The 22,787-nt window shown below is 38.1% G+C and overlaps 1 protein-coding gene across 1 annotated transcript; it reads right to left on the minus strand.

The window, feature by feature from the left end:
- Positions 1-2,524: 2,524 nt before the first annotated feature.
- Positions 2,525-9,474, minus strand: LOC148185490 (chondrolectin-like). Its single transcript, XM_088074907.1, has 6 exons — positions 9,468-9,474; positions 9,131-9,287; positions 7,606-7,748; positions 7,152-7,371; positions 5,454-5,629; positions 2,525-4,667 (listed from the first exon to the last, which is right to left on the minus strand). The coding sequence occupies exons 1-6, from the start codon at positions 9,472-9,474 to the stop codon at positions 4,597-4,599; spliced, it is 774 nt and encodes a 257-aa protein (XP_087931033.1). The 3' UTR covers positions 2,525-4,596.
- Positions 9,475-22,787: the final 13,313 nt, after the last annotated feature.

A 22,787-nucleotide genomic window follows, 5' to 3' on the forward strand; every position in this document is an offset into this window, starting at 1 on the left:
AGGTGCTACAGGGTCCTAAAGAGAAAGAAGAGAAAAGAAAGGAGCGCTGCTTCAGGATGTGAACAATACAGAGGTCCCAGCCCAAATCTACACACATTTTGACCCAACACAAACCAAACTCTGTACAATTTTGTCAGCGATTACAAAAACCTTGTCCTGTTCATTGCAGTTGAATTAGCCATATTTCTATAAATTTTATCACCCTACTTTATAGCATGTAATCTAGTGGAAAAGCATGTTTTTCCTCCAACTTTTTTAGTTTTTGTTATTGTATAGGCCTAGTTCTGTGATACTCAACATAAGGACTGCGGGCTAATTCTAGTCTTCTATATGAAGACATTTTCTAACTGTCAATAAAACAAATAAAAGTTTAGAATTGTTTTTTGTACTTTTAGTATGCATAAGGTGCCAGAGTACATAAACAGCATTAAAACAGAGCTTGTTTATCCCAAAAAAGTGCCAGAGGAGGATCCCCTGCATCATCGACAGAGGTCCTAACTAAGCCCCCAATGTTTTTAAATCCTAGAAACATTCTACATAGAAACATCCTAAAATCCTAGAAATGGCCTAAAAAACTGGAACTGAAAAATCCAAGAAGGTTCTAAAATCCTAAAAACGTCCTGTTTTATCTTAAAATAATCTAAGAAACCAATTGCTTTTAAAAAGGAAAGTAGTAGTACAAATATAAATCTTAATTCATGTTTGCTTTAGTGTCCGTCTAATTGAAATTTAGCTGTGTTTACTTAATTTAGTGAAGTTGTTGCAACATAATGACAAGTGAAATTACCTTGATTTTTCGGAGTGAGTTTCATCTTCAGTAAACAAAGTTAGTCTGACTTAACTTGGTCATGACAAAAGGATTTTGCCAATGATGAAGCTGGGAGATCCGTCAATTCTGTTTTGTCAACATGTTTAAGAAAATATAAATATGATTGACTATAGTATTCTATCACTAAATACACATATACATATATACATACACACATATACATAAATATATATACACACACATACATACAGCACAGTAAAGTAAACTTAACAATTAGATTTAAAGTAAAAATAAATCAAGATTAATATTTATATATACTTACACAGGTAAAATCTACTTTCAGGTCAACAGATGATGATGATGATGATGGATTTTGCACAGCATGTGGCTTAAATTACTGCATTTTATGCTATATATCTGTACTTGCTTCTGACAAATAATAAAATATGGTCGAAAATGAGATTTCAGTTTTTATTTTTCTGGGGGGTGGTGGGTACCTGAGACCCTCCAGCCCCCCAAATGTTGACTCCATGGCTACAGTCCTGATCTACTCTCAAAATATATCAGAATTAGACTTGTGTATTTGTTAAGATAGCAACACTATTAACCGCCACCATTAAGTTTGATTCTTGTTACTTTGAAAATATCCATTATAGCTCATTAGTTAAATGCAAATGTCCATTAGCTTCACAAATGTCAATATTTGCTGCTTTTATTAGTCTTCAATTTAAAATGAATCGGCTATCTTTGAGTTTTGGACTGTTGTCCAGACAAGACATTTGAGGGTGACACCTTGTTTGTAAGATGAAAAATAAAATGTGTTATTTCTTCATCAAAATGTACATATTCTTACTTTTACTTCCACTTGTTTCATTCAAGTGTGTCTCATGTTGAAATAGAGCAACCAAATGATCACTTGGAAAACAGCAAGGGTTAGATTTGGGATTCATTGTTGGATTAAATATTAAAGAAGCAGAAGAAAAAAGGAGAGCAGACACGGTGATGGAGCCAGAGAAAGTGGGAGGCACATGAAGGAATATAATTGTTTCTTCTGCATACTAATGACAAAGCTGGAGATGAGACAGAAGAGACAGAGAGACACAGGAGGGGGGAGGCCAAGAAAGCAGAGGTGAGCAGGTTTAGGGAGGCAGAGCCATCCATATGTTTATTCGAGCGGAGAGAGAGGAGGGATGGAGAGACTGATGGGAGGAAAAGATGGCCTTGTTTACTCCCCATCAGGACAATAATGAGCGATGATGAGGGAGAGACAGAAGGAGGCAGGGGAGCAGAGCGAAGAGCAGAGGAGAAGAGAGGGCAAGAGATAGAGGTGAAAGAGATGGAGGGATGGAGGAATAAAGACAGAGGATTGATAAATAGAGGTCTTAATGAATGGACTTACTGTTGATCCACATCAGTTATTCAGAGCTTAATAAGAAAATACCCCCTGGCACTGTTTTATCTTCGAGACACAGCACCCCTCACACAAAAACATCATCTACCTATTTGTTTTTATCAAATAAAGAGTCGTTAAATGGTGTGAAGTGGTGGTATATTACTGAATAATGAAGGAATGTTTTGTTGCTAGACCTGTAAAAGCCAATGAAGGAGAGAGATATCTACTTTGTTTGTTGTATTACAAGACCCACCATTTAAGTTAAATTCAATAGCGACTCAGTAACTGTTATCTAAGTGAGGTAATTCTCTCTCCTCCTCAGTGAACTAAAAGCTAAACATAACGCAACCTAATCAAGGGCATTTCATTTTCAGTCCTTTATTGACATTCAGTAGAAGAATAATGAAGGTACTTCACAAATTGTACCTATGAGCGGACAGATTCAGTTTATGCAGGCTCATGGGACGTGCATACAGTATGATCTTCTGCTGATTGTAGCTGGATGTAAAACTCCAGGGACAGTCAAAGATGTTCAGTGGAATTTTCATTCGAATTTTCACCCTAAATGTGTCAAGTCCTCAAGCTACAGAAAGTGCTTACCTTGATTTTTTGAGGGGAGATTGCACAGTAGGGAAGACAATTACCTCAAACCAGAAATCAAAAGAGAGAAAACTTAGACCCTACATACGTTATTCTCTAGTTTTTACTTTCCATTTTCTTTTAGTTTAAAATACTTATATAGGTTTCAACTCAACGAAAGCGTAACGGCACTCCCTCGTGTTAAAAACATGGGAAAAAAAAGAAGTCAAAATAGGGTCAGTACACAAAGTGCTGTCGAGTGTGCAAATAAACAATTAGGGGCATGAAATCTAGCAGCAACACAAGATGCAAAGTATTTTTCAGGAGCATCAAGCAGTCCAGTTACATGAAGAAAGTGCGAGATTTGTTTTTCTGCAAAACACAGATAGGTTACATTTGTATGTTTCATACGTATCACATCAGTGTTTCTAAGGTGCCATAGAGTATGAGCTGACTTTCATCTGCAGGTGGAGGTGATGGTAGGTGGCATGTCGAGCATGCAGAACACTGTTCAAAACCAACAAACAACAAAAGCATGTTTTTTTGTTTTCTTTGTTTTTTGATTAATGAGTCAGTCAGTACGTTCACATGCTGTTAGAAAAATTAATAATCATCATGTTAGTCCAACAAAAACTGGACTTTTAAATTACAAGTAAACATGTTAGTTCTACTGAAATCGTACTGAATCGAATTTCTCGGAGTCAGACCAACACACCTTTGCTGCGTTTCCAGTGGCCATAGTGCCACAAAGAGCGGTTGTTTTTTTTTAATCAAGACATTGCTGTTTCTTGCCAAGATAGTACCATGAAAAGTGGTTGTTCTTTAGATTGCGCCACTGAAGGTGGGTATTTTTCCTAACCATAAGCAAGTGGGTTGTGCCGAAACCCAACCACACATACATTACAGTTAAAACGCAAAGAATGTTTAAATATATCAGCTACATTAACGTACAAATGTAACATATCCGTGGTTTGCAGAAATGTACAATACTAACATTTATTCTTGTGGCTGGGTTGCACCAAGTTGCTGCATTAATGCGCGCTGCCATCATGTGCCTGCCAGAGAGCTTCAAGACTAAGAAAAACTTACCACTGTTGGTAATAAATTAGTTACACATTAACAGCATACATTACATCAGATAATTAAAAAAGACACTGTTTTTTGTTCCACGTAAATAGCTGTATGTTTATTTAACTCCTTGAAAAATTACTTTGGTATAAATATTGGTATAGTTTGGCTTTATCAGGAGCTATCTTAAAATTACTGTATATATCTATTTCTAATTATTAGCCATAGACACACCTAAATATGTAAATGTTATCCTGACTGAAAGGGCTTAAATCTCATTTAGCATGACTTGTTGGATTTTTAAGAAAAAAGAAGGAAGAAGGAGGAGGTGACATGGATTTCTTTATAGAATAGATAATTTTTTTCTAGAATTTTAAAACCATAGTTACCTTTTTGCCAACTTGAAATCACAAGACTCACTTAAATATCCAATCAATAAAACATGGTATTTCATCAGTGTTTCTCACCATCTCACTCAGCTCAGTTGTAAGGTAGAGAATTCTTTGAACAGTGACAGCAAAGCCTTTTCTCTTTGTTATGAGATAAATGTTCACATTTTTTATACCAAACTGCAACTTTTCTTGAGATTCAGAGAAGGTTAGGTGCTAAAATATGCGCTTTCACAGCTGCTCTGTGATATGCTTCAAATTACAGCAGTCAAGAAACGGTCCGCTGATGTGATGTATTATTAAAGCCCCAAAGATGCAATTCCAGTGTACATTTATAAGGCGCACGATACAGACTGGGAACTGAAGGCAAGTGAACTGTGTGAGACCTGAGTTTCTCTTCATGGTAATCGCTGTCTTTTTGGTCTGGTGCTACTGGAGAACTCCACTCCTGTATCGTTTGTCTGAGAACCTGTGAAGACACAGTGGAAGAAGAGGTGGAAGATTAGTTGAATGAACTGTTAAGATTGCAGATCATTTTTTGGTGTCAGAAAAAACAGACTTCTGTAACACCTGTCCTCTTTTGTATTTAATACATAACCATCAGAGCGACATCGTCCACACAGAGCTGTGTAAAAAATACACGCTCTCAAACTCCTATAACAAGAAGAAAGAATGTGTGGAATAGAAAAAGACAACATCTCTGGTTCTGCTGCAGTAGTTTTGATCCTTTTTTATAAAAAACAAAGAAGTCCATTGTGTGTATGACAATGATTTAGGAGTCCAATGCTAAATCAGAGGAGTACGCTTTGAAAAAAAACACTTTGTCATATTTGCTGAAACTGTCACTGAATCCACATGAGATAGATAATTGAAATAATCTCTCCATGTTGTTCGTCAAACAACATCTGGAAGACTCCACTGCTGGTGAACAAAATAAACCATCAGAGCCAAGGTGTCGTGCTTATCAAATATGAATCAAGATTATGTTATTGTGTTTACTGTCTCTTGCCTCAAATGTTTTTAGAAACATTTTTCAGTATGCTTTTTAGCTGTAAAATGAGAACGTTTGAGATTGTTTGGGCCGTCATGTTGGAAATAGTCGAACCAAAACAAATCCACCCCCCAGCCGGGAAAAACATTCTCATTTTACAGTGAAACGGTGTTTGCTGCCGCCAGAATTATGTAGTATTAAACTACACTTGCTGCTATCAACCTGAACTGAAATCTATAGGATCACTACTTTAAAAGTTCTCACCTATTGAACAGATAAAGTGAAGGTGATCTTTACACTGAAGATCCCTCCAGCGGAAGTGTTGGCTGGTGTCAATGCCACCACAGGGGCTGGTGTTTTGCCAGACTGAATTTGTCTCCAAGTAGTTGTAGTCCAAAGAAGCACCAGACATCCAAAACCATGTGTCACCCATCAGGTACCTAAAAAGGATTTGAAATTTTAAGTGAAGTATGACATCAACTCAGCTAGGCTGAGTGTCCAGAATGGCAGCGGCTGGAACAAAAAAGGCCTTTGGATGTGAAATGCAGAGGCCAAACAGTAGAAACTGTAAAACACAGCAGCTGTTCCCTTGTAGAGGTGGGTCCTTTCTATTAATAAGGCACTTTGTCACAATCTGATCTTATTGACTGTGACTTTTGTTTGATTATTATTGCTCCTTTAACGACCTGTTGTTAACGTACCAGATGGTTGTCTGGTGGTGCAGTGGTGTTTCAAATGGCCCTGGTTTAAAACTAATGAGAGTGAATCATCTTTGGGAGATGAATAATCATAATTGGGTTTGGGAATAATAATAATGTTTGTTCATCTGTCCCAAACAAAATGATCTGATTGCTTTTTTTCCATTATCAAATTAACATTTAAAATTTTATTAACCACAGACGGTGTCATAAAGAAACCATAGTTGAGGTGTTCAAACCTCTGGAACAGATGTGAAAACATAAGCAGGGAAACTAAATACAGCACTCACCAACTCCTCTAACAACTACTTCCCTTGTACTCTTGTACACCCGGCAGTGAAGGTGCTCAGAGGGAAACAGTGGCAGATTGTTGTTACACCTGGCAGTGTCCAAGTGTGAATGCATGTCACTGTGTGATTGTAAGTCAAGACAAGGAGCTGCTTAAACGGGACAAGCTGCTCAGTGAATCTTCCCTGGATCAATAAAGGTGGAAAAACAACACTGCACTATTAACTGTGCAGTCCTGCCTGATGCTGTTCCTCTGAATGTATCTTAGAATAGTGTTCCAGGACTGCATTAATGGTGAAGAGTGCAAAATGTTCAAGTTAAAGCAACTTTTTTAACTTAACAAACCACCACCAGCTCACTGTAAGACGATGCTATTTTGATTTTATCCACTTTATACAAATTTTAGTCATCCTGCTCCTAGCATCAGTGTTGTAAACGTGTAATAAAGTTGGTGAAAAATATGAACATCATGGCAGAGGCAAAGAGCACAAATAGGACATTAATAAAAGAACTGTTGTAAAAATCCAAACGTCATACACTGTTCGCAATACATGAATTATGCTTTGTTACTGAGCAAACTAATACAGGGTTGCAAGCGTATACAGTCTTGACGTAAGCTGCAGTGATCAGTCTTACTGCTGTAACCTCACTGGTATCATCCTTGTCTCACAGAGTTTTGTAGTTTTTCTGGATGCCGAAAGTCACTTTAAGCACTTAACAAACTCTGTGTATGGGCTAAAAATGCTTGCAGTGTTTCCGCAAAACTGAAACTTTCTGTCACCCCAGGCTAAGTGAGCTGTTCGCCTGGGGCTAAGGGCCTGCCCACAACCTTTTGACAACCATGTTAGACTATTACGCTGTTTCCAAGCTCCTTGCTCAACTCGCAATCTGCAGTGATAGTTTTGGTGTCTGGCCTAGTTTTTCCAGGAGCAGCAGAGACAGAGACAAAAACGGACCTTGTAATAAGAAAGAGTACCTGCGCAATCCCAACCAAACATGTTCTGTGAGAGGGAAAGAGACGTTTCCCAGCATTTGTTCCACCTCCCTCTGCTCCTCCTCACTGCGTATGCTGAGCAGGTCCCAGTAGTAGTCTCTGCAATACAACAGGGCATCCGACCAGCACAGCTTCTTCTCCACCACGGCTATGTGCGTACCCATCACAACCGCACCGAAGAAGGGCAGAAGACTAGCCAGTTCTGAAAAATGCCAACAACATTACATCTGGTTTGGAGATACTGCAGCAAAGGCAGGCTAATCATTTTTAACAGAGCAGACATATTTTTCTCTGACAGTTTCCAGTTTCTGATGAGAGTTGGCAATTTTTTAAATTCTGCATTAACATTAAAAAAACCACATATTATCCTCTGTTGAGAAAATATTTTTAGATTCTTATATTTAGATTCTTTTTAGTAACGCTTTGATTGACTTACCACCATACACTTCCACTTCACACAATGTCAGTGCACCTGCAGGGTTGTTTCCATTAATAATCACATTGACCAACTGACCTATCATCCCAGTACAGTTGAAGGTGCGGGTACCTCCAGCTGGGATGGATGGAATAACAGCACAACTGAGAAAAAGAGACAGAAATTGAAAGAAAATTCTGGTTTATAACAACATGTTTGGTACATGTAAAAAGTCTGATGGGGCAAGATACAGGAGTCATCAGAAGATTGACTGCAAACAGACAGAATATTCAGACCACTTTTTTTGGAGAAGGTGTGGATTTATTAACACTGCCTATATGAGATGAAGGGATTACTGAACGGGCTGACTGGGCACAGGCCCCAGGATCCAAAGTATCAGAGGCCCCCATGGCCTTCCCCTGCAAAATTGTCTTTCAAATTAACATGACCCCAGAGAAACAAAATGACAACAGACACAAATTAAAACAAACAAAAGACAAACAAGACACAAAATTACACCATTACAAAGAGACAGAAAACAACCACAAGGATGTACAAACAGACCTCAAAGAGACACAAAAGAAATACAAAGAGACATGAAGCAACAACAAAAAGACACAAAATGACCTTAAAGAGATAAAAATTGATGACTGTACAAAGAGAAAACAACCTCAAGGAGAAATGAAATGACCACAGACAAATTCCAAAAATAGATGCATTCCCACTACAACAAGATGTAAAACAACAATTATTTAAAAAAAAGACAAAAAAACGACAAAGTCTTTGTGTCTCACTCCTGAGAGGTGGTGGGGCCTTAGCATATATGTGCCAAAGGGCCCCTTGTCTCATAATCTGCAAATGTATATTGATTTATCAAGTCTCTTATTTGCTGACTTCACTATAGGCATATTTCCCCCTGCCCACCATGGTGGGAGAGAAAATGATGTAAAAAATAAATAAAAACAACATTATTTTCTTCCTCTTTCCTCCCCATGGGGCCTATTTGAAAAACATGTCTGTCTCTAAAATATATAACATAATTCTGCCCAGTGAAGACAGTCTGGCTGCTGTCCTCTCGAGACTCTGGGGAAATACAGCTTGTCATATACAGTACATTTTATGTAGCTGAATAGCTCACAACCTGCTCGAAACCATTTTTAGCCAATTAATTAAAAAGCAGCTCAACTGATGATGCTGCATTTTTAGATCTCAGCAATCTCATCTCCTAGTTTTTCATGACAACTGGGGAAACTCCATCTGCTGAGGGAGACCTTAATATACAACTGAAAGCTTCAAAACAGTTACTCATGGGACCCTGTGGTGAGATTATTTTGTCAACTTCAATCTAATTATTACAGCTTGGAATGATGGACAGAGCTACAAAAATAAACAAGTTATTTAGAATATATTAACAGCTCCATTATTGACCAGGGTTGTAGTTTTCTTTTCAACACTTCGGGGGACACATATAGGGGAAGGACTCTTTGAAACCTGAGCAAAGTTTAGGAATTCATTATTTTTTAAAAATACTTTTGTCCAGGGTTACCTTGGGTTGTTGTTGCCATTGTTGTCTCGGGAATTACCAATCAGGATCTTGGCATCATTGAGCCTGTGAGATTCAACATTTCTGTTGGTGATGCTAACAGATGTGATCCTGTACACATCTGGCAGGAGCAAACTCCACCACTGGCTCCCTCCAAATGCTGTATGAGTGCAGGATTTAGCAAAGAACTCTGGGTTTTTGTTCCCATCAATTGCTCTTGAAGCTATAGCACCAAGGTATGTTGTTGACTGAGATGCTACTCCACTGGGTGCCACATTTTTTATTTTGGCAGCTTGGTGGTAACAAAAGGAGACACAAAACTTGATTAGTCTTTACATACCATCCATCTTCAACTATTTTCATTTCTATTCACTTTATCTTCAGCTGCTTGTACCATTTTAAAACAATTTTACAATTTAACATGTACATTTTTCTTTGTCCATATCCCAGCTGCCTTGACATTTATCCTAAAATTTTAAATGAATCCTATCCATAAAAAAATGTACATGACAATACTAAATCAAGGGAACAAAATGCAATGTACACAGAGACCTAAAAAGGAAAATAAATCAATATAATAAATAAATAAATAATAGATTATAATAAATAAAAAGAGTGTTTGTGTATTCCCATACTGTATTATTGAGGATCTGGTTTCAAACATTTAACTGTAATACATTTAATGACATCCCCTAAAAGGATGAGTATTAATTTTTTTTTTTAAAAAAAGCTCATCAGTATATATTAACATATAACATATTTAGAACATGAAATGAATCAACTGGATCTTACCTGTGAAACCAGAGAGGAGCCATAACTGGAAGAAAACACCTTTCAAATGAAAAAAAGATTACTGAAATTTTGTTCTTCCCTAATTCATTCCTATTTATTTATTTTGCTGCCACAATTATGATTAATGTATCAAATATTTGTGCATATTTAAATGCATGGCTGCTACAAATATATGCACATCTGCACTATATCTCTCTTTTTATCAATATTCTATATACTGTTTACCTGTGTCCAGCCCTCCCTGTCTTCATGTCATTCCTATGTCTTAATTATTGCAAAGAAATCAAAATAAATTAATGGTGCAAGCAGCGATGAAAGAGAACATTGAAAAGAGTTAAAGTGTCAGGAGGTTTGGCTCAGTGGGTTTGACTGCTGGCTGGTGTCTCTGAGGTTGTGGCATTGAGCCTCATTTGGCACAGGTGACTTTTAATGATTGTTGTCAAAATGTCAAAGGTAAAGGGAACGTCTAAAACAACATCAATGACGAAAGTGTGGCTCAGGGAAAAGACTGCCGGTTGGAGTCTCCTAGTTTGGCAGTTTGAGCCTCACAAGTGAAACTGTTATGCAACAGTTCAAAATCCATGGCTGAAATTTCACAGGATAATGCCAGAATTGGCAAAAAACTATACCTATACAAGACATGGAGATAACTGAATAACAAAATAACAAAGTACCATACACCTGAGTACTGAAACATGTCAGTACTCTCTAAGTATGTTATTACATCACAGTTTCTAAATTACCTCAGATTTTACTTTGACATTTCTTTACTGATATTCCTTTAGTGTCTAAACTGTATGTATCTACAGCTAAATCATATTCTATAGCATAAATAAAATAAAATATTGGCTGATATATCTCTCTGCTCTGCTGATGTAAGGGTCACACAGTGTTGAAACTGAAAATTCAGTAGCTGCAGTGACGTCTGTCGAAAACTCGACTGATATATGAGTCAGGCTGATAATCAACTAAGTTCTTGGCAGGGAAAATTCAGTATTCAGCATTTGAAAATTCAGGAGACAAGGAGACAATTGTGTGTTTTTTAACTGTTCTGTTTGTTGTAAGTTACATCATCGATGATTATATCAGCAGAGCAGTGAGATATATCAGCTGATATTTTATTTACACCATAAAAGTCAAAAGTCATCTGTCCCAGATAAGACTTAAAACAGCAAACTCAGGAACACTAACTGCCTGATGTACAAACTGAGCCAAACCTCCCAATACTGCATGTTTTCAACATTCGCTTTAGCTCTGTGCTAAGACAGCAGCCTTCAGAAGTCACCTGCGTGAGCTTGATACGTGAGTGTGAGAATTTCATAATTTTAGGTGAAACTCGCCACTGGGGCTACACGTTAGGGCGCGCTGTAGAGCCATTTTGCCATGCCTGTTTCCGAAACCACCAAAATAAGAAATTTTTCACCAGGCCTGACATGCGTACGAAGTTTCATGAGTTTTTTGGGCATGTTGAGACCAAACAAGTGATTCATTGGGAAGAAACATAATAATTCCTTGCATTCCAAGAGAGTCCTCGCACCGCTAGGTGCTCGGGCCCTAATAAACGAAATAAAATTATAAAGAATGCTCAGTCTGAAACAAATGCACATATGTTTCATGTCATCCCTTCAATGATACATTCACTAATAAATACCATATCTGTTGCCTTGACTCTGACGATGTAAAGAACTGAAAAAAGACATAAAATAATTACAAAACAACCACAAAGAGACACAAAATAACTACGAGACATAAAATATCTTAAGAGACACAAAATAACCACAAAGAGACACAAAATAACAAAAAAGAGAGACAAATGATTACAAAGAGGCACAAAATGACCACAAAGACAAACAAAATGACCACAACGAGACCTAAATGACCACAAACATGCACAAAATGACAACAAAGAGACAGATAACGACCAAGCAGGACACAAAATAACTTCGATGACACACAAAAAGACATGAAAGAGACTCAAGATAAATACAAAGAGACACAAAACAACCACTCCTCCATTTTTACCAGCATGAAAACAAATCTAACCCAATGTTAGTTTATATCACTTCAATATATTGCTCTACCCATGTACCGAAGCTGCAGACAAATCGCTTCATGTGTGCTGAGGTATTAAGGAAAGTAAGGCTGAAAAGAGACAGAAGAAATCTAGTTGAATTAGGAGCTTTTGATGCACCTCTCAAGGACAGACTGAATCACACTACAGATGAAAAATGGTGCACCTTGAAGGTTGCATCACAATACAAGCAGTCAGGTTACTCTGTGAAGAGGACTAAAAGCAACAAAAAGAGAATCAACAGGCAAAACTTCATGTCTCTGTGGTTAGAAGCTGATTTAAAGGTGTGACACAGTCTTTAAAAAATTAAGCTGAAGTTCTCAGTTTACATTTTATGTATTCCAGCGTCATAGTCAAACATGAACAGACACACAGTGTTGCAGTAGAAGGTAAAACGTGAGATTTGCTACGTTTCAAAGGCAGTATGTAACTCTGGAATAAGATAGTTAAATGTTAAGTCTCATTCCCAGGTCAACATATGGATGAGTTTAGTGGTCATATTCAAATTAGTCAAATACTCTAAATCCTATGTATGCAGATACATGTAAATCTGCAAATCAACTCCCACCAGCTGCACAGGTTCACTTTTCTGTCCACTTCTTACTTATTTACTTTATATTCATTTCTATAAATTTGTTATTTTATACCAAGCAAGTCTGACTTGATAATGGATGCATGGCTGATAATTCAAATGCAATTAAATTAAGCCAATCCATCAGCGATGAAGCTGGTGTTTTTTTAACGCCTGTGTCCTTTGTAAATGATGATGCATTGAGACATTACATGTATACAGATCTGTTTGGCCTAAACCGAAATAGTGTGCGTGTCACTGTTTATTTCTGGCACTTTTTAAAATACTGTTACTGCATGTTTCCTAAATTAAAAAAAAAAGTTTTTTTTTTTAAGGAGATTTTTTGTCGGATAAACTCATGCACATTATGGGTAATTGTAGTGTACTTTTTAAAATATTTCTACACAATTTCCTCAACAGACTGAGTCCACAGGATTTCTGAAATATACAAAAATAAAAGATGAAAATCTAATCAAATCAGGGAAATTACATTTTTTGTCTCAAATCTGAATATACTTACAACACCCTGTATCTAGGCCACCACAATTACATTTTCTGGTGCAACTGAAATATATATACAGTGCGTTTATTGCACAGCAGAGCGTACTATTGTCACAGACAGAGCAGCCAGATGCAGTAAAAGTGAAACTTGACCGTTCAGTGTGCTGGGTCTAAAAGTTTGCATTCACTTAACTTATCAATTATGCACACTGTGACTTACACTGCTGCTGTGAGATAAAAACAACCCACAATGAGTTTTGCCTGCCTTGTGTTCACAGACTGACGAAAATGTACTAATTTAGAGAGTGAGCAAAGAATGGTTTAAAAAAAAAAGGAACACACACACACACACACACACACACACACACACACACACACACACACAGGGAAACAGGAAGTGGCTTTGCTGTGTTGGAACAACAGCAGGTGCTCAGTACACACATTAACACTGATGTTATTAAATGTCAATGTTGATTAAATCGAATCCTATGAATAAATTAACAATGCTTAAACTTCAGGCAAATTGTTGGATTAATAGTCTTGAACAGTAAACAAATCAAATGCTTCACACAGGTAACTGCAGTCAGTAAATATCATGAGATTGGCACATTCAGTCTAATTAAATACCTAAATTTTTGTGAAGTAATGTGATCTCCTTTAGCTTTCATACAATTCAAAGGCAATACTCACAGGAAACATCTTTGAAGGTCACTGGCCTCAGCATGCTTCCAGCATCAGAAACCTCAATGATTAATCGTTTTCTGTCCCTGGTCTGGCTATTTCATGACAGATGCAGTGCATGGGGTATGAAAATCACCTCAAATGATTTGCATGTGGGATGCCAAACATCAGAATGAACTCATTTACAAATCAAAGGCTTCCTCAAGGTATAAGCATCCTTGTCTCTCAGGGGGACTCCCAACTTCTCCATGTCTCTTGAACACCTGTCACGCAAAGCAGCCTCTTTTTTACTTGTAAACAAATATTCCATCAGCAGGTCAAAGGTTATCATTAAGCAGCAACCTCTGGGGCTCAAAAAGCGAGCCACTCCCTGTAGAACCCCCATGTTAAAATGCTCAACTTCTCAGCAGAAATGAACATGATTACAGCCTGGGACATGTTTTTCTGTCTGTAAAGCCAATTTTGACATTCATGAAAACTGAACATGTGGCGAATCTTTATAAAAGTCTGTTTATATGTTATTAAGGCTCAAAGTTCTGCATAATTAAAGGCATGGCCACTTTGAGTGACAGGATTTCTGCGAGGTTTTCACTGTCCAGTACTCTGATCCACCCCTCCCTCCACCATAGCACCACAAGCTCATCCAAAAATGGTCATTTCTGGCTCCAAAAAAACCCCCAAAACAGCAATGAACAAAATGCCAAACTTGAGGCTTCAAAATGTGAATCTCAAAAACAATAAATGACAACATAGTGGTTGCGTCCATTACTTTCATACAGTTTATGGTTATAATATAATAAAAGACTAACTGGTGTTAACCATAAGTAAATCTTTAATATCGTATGTATTTTATGAGCTAATCATTTTTCTTTAATATAAAATCTTTATCTACGAAGTAACCAGTAACTCAAACAAATAAATGTAGTAAAGGAAGAAGTACTATATTTCCCCTGAAATGTGGTGAAATAGAAGAATGGAGTAATTATTTTGAAATTTACTTTCTATCACTGTTGTTCTTTGGGAATTGCGCCTGTTTAATCTCCCTCCTAACTGAGAAAAGCAATGCTGATTGGTGCAATGTAAAACTCTTTACCAGCTTATTGTAAATTACACTTATGTGAAATTATCAAGAAATGAACAAATTCTGACACTAGTTCTAAACATAATACAGATACAAAATGGAGCTAGTGTGAGGCTTTCTTTTTGTTTTGTTTGTTTATCAAAATTCTACTCTGAGTTATTTTTAATTAGATATTATTTGCAATTAGTTGATGAAAGAGCACTATGGTTTATAAACACAGCTCCTGGTGAGCATCAATAATGACTCCTCTTCAAAAGAGAAATGGCTCTCTGAGGGTCTTCAACTAAATGAATCTCTTGGAATAAAGTCCTCCTAATTTCATTTGCTATCTGAGTTAACATGATGAAAGGGTGCACGGTATATGGATGTCTTCATTTTTCAGAGTTTGATTACAGTGGTTTTGTGATATGTAAATATTTTTATAAAGTGTACAAAAACAAATCTGTCCCATTGAGTATTCGTTATTCAAATGAGCACAGGCTGCTAGTAGTACTGACGTGATGCTATTTGTTTTTCTCCAGCAAGGAATGAAGACAGTTTCAATAGGCTTCCATTTTCTGTTTTCATTTGATTATAAAGACGTTTGGAGAAGGGCCTTAAACTCCAGGCCCCTATTCACAAACTGAGAATAGTCTCAGAGAGCTCCCACCGTGCAGCCACATTATATGCAACCAGAAATTCTCCCCGATTCATTGTGCATTGGAAGCGACAGGATCGCTGCACCGGGATAGCTGTGATGCGGACCAAGCTGGTGATGTGACGAGGGGGTGTGACATTTCGAAAAATTCAAACGGTGCTTACACCAAGACAGCCAATCAAGCTGCAGTCACAAGCGGCCGGTGGGGCAAGGCGGATGCGAGTTTATGCAAATTGGCTGTGTATAGTGAGCATGCACTGTGACATGGAAATGAAATGAACTGTGTCACAATATGAGACTGGGAAAGCACTGTAATTGTCTGATCACTCTGCTGATGGAACAATGTGACAGACCCAAGCCATCCCTGCTGCACTGTTGCATTTTCTCTGTTACCAGCCAAATATCTTCGATCGCTTTCATTTCTGGTGTTAAAGCATTATTGTGTTGGGTGGGAGATGCAAGTGAATCTCTTATGAGATCAACCACAAACATCCCTGCACCATCTAATCTGTAGCGTTTCATTAACTCCCTGTCAGTCAGTGTTTGGAGAGCATTTCTCCGACCACTGTGACTATCCACCATTTTCTCTTCTGCTTCACAAACCCTTAAGATTCCTCCTCCCTCCTCCTAACAGTTTTACACCTTACAAAACCTTCAGATAATTTTGATCTTTACCAGAATCTAGTCTCAAATGTAAGGGGAAATTCATAGAAAACGTCATATTTCTAAGAATTTTCTTAGAATTTTGTCACAAGGAGTAACCATTTACACTAGGAAGCTTTGTGAATCAACCCGATGAAAGTATTTTGAGAGCATCTGGCTTCAGTATCGTGACGTATTTCTGAGTGAAACAGGATAGGCAGGCGGGACATAACACTGGAAGAAATGTGTCATAGCATGTTTTCATATTGTGTGTAGGACATGGTGGCTTTTATACTTGCTTAATGCGTGTACTGCAGGAAATAAACAGTTTTGGAAATGTTAATGTAGTTGTTAGACTCTGTAAGTAATCCATACTGTTTGGTATGTAGCCTTAAACAAAAAGAAATTACTTTGTTTCCCATATGAATGTTTTCTTAATGCAGCTTGGACTGTCCTGATGTAAGTACTTTCCCTCAAAACCAGAAAATCTTCCCCCTGGTGAGGATAAGATCATTTCAATTTTGTCTCGCAACACGTTTAGAATAAGACAAAATCCTTTGCAAAGTCTTTCATTTTCTTTCAGCTGTGTGTATGCGATGATGGGATATTATTATGTCTGTTCATTAGCATATTTCATATTCTGCTGCTGAGCGTTTTCAGCTCTCTATCTGTCTCCATCAGCGACGGAGACAAGACACAGGTGCCGGATGCTCGCCGAGGACAGCTTCATGAGAACACAACGCACACTGAGATGAACATACAAACAATGCTGGCTCATCACTCACCAAGACACAACCATCAGTCAGTGTAAGAGCTTCAAACATTGCAGTAACACATTTAAATGAAAGCAGACGCGCCAGCATGTCATACAATGTGTCAACTCATCAAAGCTGCTTCCAAATGTGTCACACAGCATTCAACCAAACCAGACAAACACATGCCAGCTGTCCTTCACACACAAGTGCTGCTTTGTCAAACACCCGCGTGCAAACAGAATGATAACTCCTACAATCGTCAGCAGCATGAAATATGTAACAATGTCTCACACACACATACACACACAGACGTGATGATTTTTTATGTGTCAGAGCTGAGTTTTCAGGCAGTAAAAAAGGGGAAGAAGATGAAAGCAGGGTTGAGCAGCTTGTTCTTTCTCTCCGTCTCTTCTGTCATGTTCACCAGGGGGAGTTTTGATAGGTGTACGCACACACACACACACACACACACACACACACACGCACACACACACAGACACATACACACACACACAGAGGCATAAATGTAGACACACGCATGCAGTGTTCGTAGAGAAGTGCCGCAGCAATAATTAGATTTCACTTCAAAGAGCCATGCAGTTGTTTCGGTGGGAGATGGGGCTGATGCATGATTGGCTACTCAAACTAGCAGGTGAGGGACTGTGGGTGCTCCAATATACCGGACCACTCTCCTCTGTTAATACTGCGGGATGGGCTGCAGCTTCCCTGTGTGTATGTGTGTGAGTGTGTATTTGACGGACAACTAAGTTCACAGTAATTTGCTCCACTAGTAGAAATATTAACCGTCACTTTAACATCAAACTAAGCATGCAGGTAAAAACAAGGAGTCATGATTAAGAGCTAGGAGGACATCTGCACTAAGATGTAGAGTCAAGACTGATGATATGACTCTCTTGTTTCAGTGGCCTCTATCCATTCTGAATGGCATGTCACTGTTGAGGTTTGGTATGTTGCTGCTACTGGAATTGATTATTGTACTTTCGAGAATAGCAGTCATATTCCACTGCCACTTCTCACACGCATATACATGTACTGATTCTTGCGCTGCTGCTGTGAACTACAAATAAAGCACTTTACCATCATATACAAACAGTATGTTACTGTTGTTTCATGATCATATGTCTTGAAAAGAGGTACTGAGTTGCTGTTGTTTTACTGACAAAAGTCACATGAAATCAGTATGTAAGACCTGTTCCACTGAGGTGAACCACGCCGCACTGGCTTATGACTAAATTACTGGTATATGCCACTGCTGATTACTGGAATGCTGATACTGTGTGCCACATAAAAATGCTCATGTTCCACTGAACAAACAAATGTGACAAACACTATTTTATCCTAGCTTAGCTTGCAGGGCTAGCCATAGCTACATAATGAACTCTGTACAAAAATCATAAAAAGCATAGCCTTAGACAAAATTTGACCATAAAGGCGCATCATCAGTATACGCCACTGAAAGTGGTACCTGTCAGTGGAACAAGTGGCACACACAGCCCATTTGTCGGGAGAAAGAATTAGGGGCAGGGGCATTTTTTTTTAACAAGACATTGCCTCGTTTCCTGTTGGGATAGTCCCACCAAAAATGAGTATTTAATGCCAAAACATGATCTTTTCCAAAAAAAAAATCCAAAGTGTTTTTGTGCAAAATGTAACCTCATTTTAATAACAGCGTTGTTGAAACTTAAAGAATCGCAAGTTTCAACCTATCAGCTACACAATAACGTACAAATGTGACATTTCGCAGATTTGCAGAAATGTACAATGCCAACATTTTTTCTGGTGACTCAGTCGGGCAAATAGCAGCGATATATCAGAATCAGTGGCGTGTACAGTATCGATGAGAATTGGCAACCTTTATGCTGGAGAAAAGTGGTATCTGTAGAGGAGTGGCATACTGTTTATACTGTGAGAGCTATAAGCCAGTATAACGGCAAAAACATCCTAAAAATCAACAGTAACATGCCTCTCAAAATAGGCATATGCCGCTAAAACAAAAGTGGCATACCATCAGGCACGTTTTAATCAGGGTGCTGCTGAAAAAAGTCATGGGATTTAACCAGGCAGAAACAAAATAGACAGCGTCACAACGCTTACAGGAAGTGCCGTACTAAATTGCTAGAGTGCCTCTTCCAGTTGTGCTCTGTTTATGTGTATGTGCATTAAGGTTTTGACTGACATGAAGCGGAGATATAACAAAGTGATATCTACAAAGTTTTTATAATTTTACTGTTATTACAGCAAACTATAGCTCTCTGTGTGTGTGTGTGTGTGTGTGTGTGTGTGCGTGCGCGTATGTTGGTTGACACAAATACGTTGTGTAATGACAAGCGAGAATGATATCAGACAAACTGACAATACTTGATGGATCTGAATCCTCCTCTTACATTCTTTCATCACCTACTCCATCGCTCTGTCAAGATGACACACACTCACACACGCAATTCTCCCTTCCACTGGCAGGCTGTCAAATAATTTTGTGTGCATTTCAGGGAGAAACAGCCCCTGCTTAATTACTGCCATGCTAATTGAATCCCAGCATGAGTGATGTATGGGGATCGGACTCTGTGACAGAATGAAAATGAAATAGTATTAAGCAGCCAAGTAGATAATCCATTTAGGAATGTCTGGGAAACAAGAAGGATTAGTTAATGCAGCGCCATATGGCTCGCCTGTCAGAAGACATCAAAGTTGTTTGAAATCTAAAATGTTTTCATTCTCCCTCTTGCTCTCTTTAAAAAAATGTTTTTACCAGAATTCTTAAATCTCTGACAAACTAAACAAACCTGCCCTGGGCAGATCAGAACATACTGTCAGTCGATTGTGCCTGACTTACTGTTGTTGGATGAATGGCTTTAACTGTAAACATCTCATTAAAGATGAGCCTTACCCTGAAGGGTCTTAATCACAGTTGCAGACAGTGCTTGAAAGGTGAGTCATATACAGCTGAATCCCAATTAGTAGTGTTTGTTAGCAGAGGAGTGTTAAACAGCACTTTTTAGTGTGACTTTTCAATGCAAAAAGAAACAACTGACTCTTCAAAAAGCTCAGTATCATCTGCTCAGATAACAGTGGGACAACAACAAACTGCAATGACAAAGAGATCATTCTGACTCACTGTGATCCATCTTTTGACAGTGTTTGCATTAGTATTTACCTAGTTACCTAATCCATTACGTATTCATCACACATCTCCCAACTGGTCCTAACTGGCCAAAAATGTCCACAGTGATGCACATTTGGACAAGGAGTAAAACAGTTTCATCTCCAATATGCAGGTGAGTCCTAAACTGCTAGGTAAAAGAATTAAACAATGAAAACAAGGCTCCTAAATGTTACAGTTTGCCTAAAAAACATTTTATGAGTGACCTTGTGCAGCACACACTCTCTCTGCAACCTTTAACAACACGAGAAAAAGCAGTTTCCTAAATGTGATGATTTGGCTCTGTCAAAACCAACCATTTCGACAGTAATGGCTGTGTGTAGGCAAGCAAGGAGCCAGGGTTTGAACTTGTCAAAACAGTAGGGGAGCAGGACCTTGATTTACAGATAAAATCTTGGATACTATTATAGAGTTGGTCCACTCTTTCTTAATGTGTGCTGACACTCCTTTATTTAGTTTAACCCTTTAGAACCTGGATCGACATTGGTTTTGTTGTGCTGCATTCAGACAGCTTTTCACAAGCATTAATGTACCCCTGGAACCTAAGAAAACTGGTTGAATTTTTGGACATGGGGAAAAGGCGATGAGCAACTTGGCAAGAAATGTCCTGTAAATTGCAAAGAATTCTTCCCCCTGGTGAGGATGATAACTGATAACTTCAAGATTTTCATTTATATTTTTGGCTTTTGACCTTCGTTTGCGTAGGACAGCTTAAGCATGAAAGGGGAAGGAAGGGAGAGAGAGAGAGAGAGAGAGAGAGAGAGAGAGAGAGAGAGAGAGAGAGAGAGAGAGAGAGAGAGAGAGAGCGACATGCAGCAAAGGGCTGCAAGTTAGAGTCAAAAATGCGGCCACTGCGGCAAGGACACAGATCTACCAGGTAAGCTACTGGACTCCTCTTGTACATAACTTAACAAGTAGTGTCACTGAAAGGGAAATTAACCCTTTGAAACCTGGGCAAATAGGCTTGATTTATTTGAAAAACATGGCAATTTAAGAGGAAATGGCACAAAAATTTGCAAGAAAAATTTTGAAAACTACAGAAAAGTTACCTGAAAATTAACCCACCCAAAAAACAGACAAACAAACAAAAAACAAAAAAGTATAAAGGAAAAAAGCAAATGATCTGAAATGTTTTTTATCTAAAAATATTTTAAATATAAAATTAGGATAATAAGAAGTGTTTAAGAAGTGTTCTCCTAGCTTTTCAAACTAATTTTCTAAATTAATAATTTCTTGCAAATTGCACAAAATGTCTTGTAAAGTTTGTTCATTGCCTTTTTTTCCCATGTTTTTGAGAGAAATCAAACCAATTTGCTCGTGTTTCAAAGGTTTAAAATACTTGTGAAAGCTGTCTAAATGCAGCACAAGAAAAGTGGTGCTGATCCATGTTTCAAAGGGTTAAACAGTGGCAGGGAGGATTCCATATTCTCCATGTAAAGGGTGCTCAACTGTCCACAGAGGTTTTACTTTGCTGTGCTTGCAATACTGCAAAATAAATGCAAGGTGCAGCACTATTAGAGGCACTGTAACATAATTTGAGGGATGACATGGATAATTTCACTAATGCATGTGCATTTATTTTATGAACCACAATTTACTTAGAGCTTACTATGCAAATAGCTTTGCCTGAAAAAATCTGTCTACTGCGTCTATCTATCTATATCCCTAACTATGTCTATTTGTTTCATAATTTTTGCGAACCCTGACCTTCAGTCCAACATGAGAGGATGAAGTAGAGCTGCGCTGAGGGCTTGTCAATTACACTAAAGTTGTAGTCTGTGGGAAACACAAAGGCCACCTCAAAACTAATACTCTATCAAACAAAGATGACCTGAAGCTCTTGGCAAGTGACCTTTGTAACCACACTAACCACACACTCCCGGCAAGAAACCACATCAGCGCCAAAGAAAAGAAGTGATATAAAATGAAGCAAAACAAGATACTGCAGTCTTGTACTACTGACCCCTACTATATATCATGTATAGTTTAAACTTATTTATCTCTTCATTTATTTTTTTGTAATTTCTTGTAATTTCTTTGTTATTTCTATGTTGTTTTTTGTCAAATTTGTAAATCTGATTTGTTTTATTTTGTGTCTCACCTGCTGTCATTGTCAAATTCAATTAGTTTAATAAGTACTTGTACTTGCCTGTGTGACTGATGTTACTCTGTTTGCTGAATGGTACAGTGGGTGGGGGGCTCTGATGGAGCAGACACATTGGGTGTGGGGGGGCACTTGTTTTTTTTTTTCAAATTACATTTGTGGAAAAACTGTATCGCACAATTCTAAATGCTAATAAATAAAAAGGCCTTGAGTAAAAGAAAAGAAAAAAAAGAAGCAAAACAAGACTTAGCTAGCAGTAAACATTGCTGTGGCTTTCCACCACTGCAGACAGTCCTCAGCGAGTAAAGACAAGAGGTTTGATGCCAAACTCGCAATCTTACTTTTAAACTGCTGATATCTGACATTGGTTATTTTTGCGAAGCCTACCTTCAGCGCAACTAATGACAACACAAACCAGACCAAAAAATATTCAGCGGTGTTGACATCTGGCTTTGATGGGGCTTGTACTGTGATGGATGATTGTATAAACCCAGTACAGGACCGATGAAATGCTGCAGCTATCTCTTCGGAGCATGTGGCCAGGTACAGACAAATTAAAGCCTTAAAGTTTTCTGTGAAGTTAAGTTAGACTTTGAGTGTCTTGTTGTGCACAGAGGTCAGTGGGTCTGCTTTGATCTAGTTTG

The sequence above is a fragment of the Plectropomus leopardus genome, chromosome 24 (genome assembly GCF_026936395.1).
Source record: "Plectropomus leopardus strain MGB_pleo_1.0 chromosome 24, ASM2693639v1, whole genome shotgun sequence".
Classification (NCBI taxonomy): Eukaryota; Metazoa; Chordata; class Actinopteri; order Perciformes; family Serranidae; genus Plectropomus; species Plectropomus leopardus.

What these genes read in the sequence shown, in the direction of transcription:
- LOC148185490 (XM_088074907.1), bottom strand. An exon ending in TGAAGTGGAAGTGTATGGTG is followed by an intron (nt 7,372 to 7,605) that starts GTAAGTCAATCA and finishes GGCATTTTTCAG; the next exon opens with AACTGGCTAGTCTTCTGCCC. An exon ending in TCACTTTATCTGTTCAATAG is followed by an intron (nt 4,668 to 5,453) that starts GTGAGAACTTTT and finishes GTGTCTTCACAG; the next exon opens with GTTCTCAGACAAACGATACA.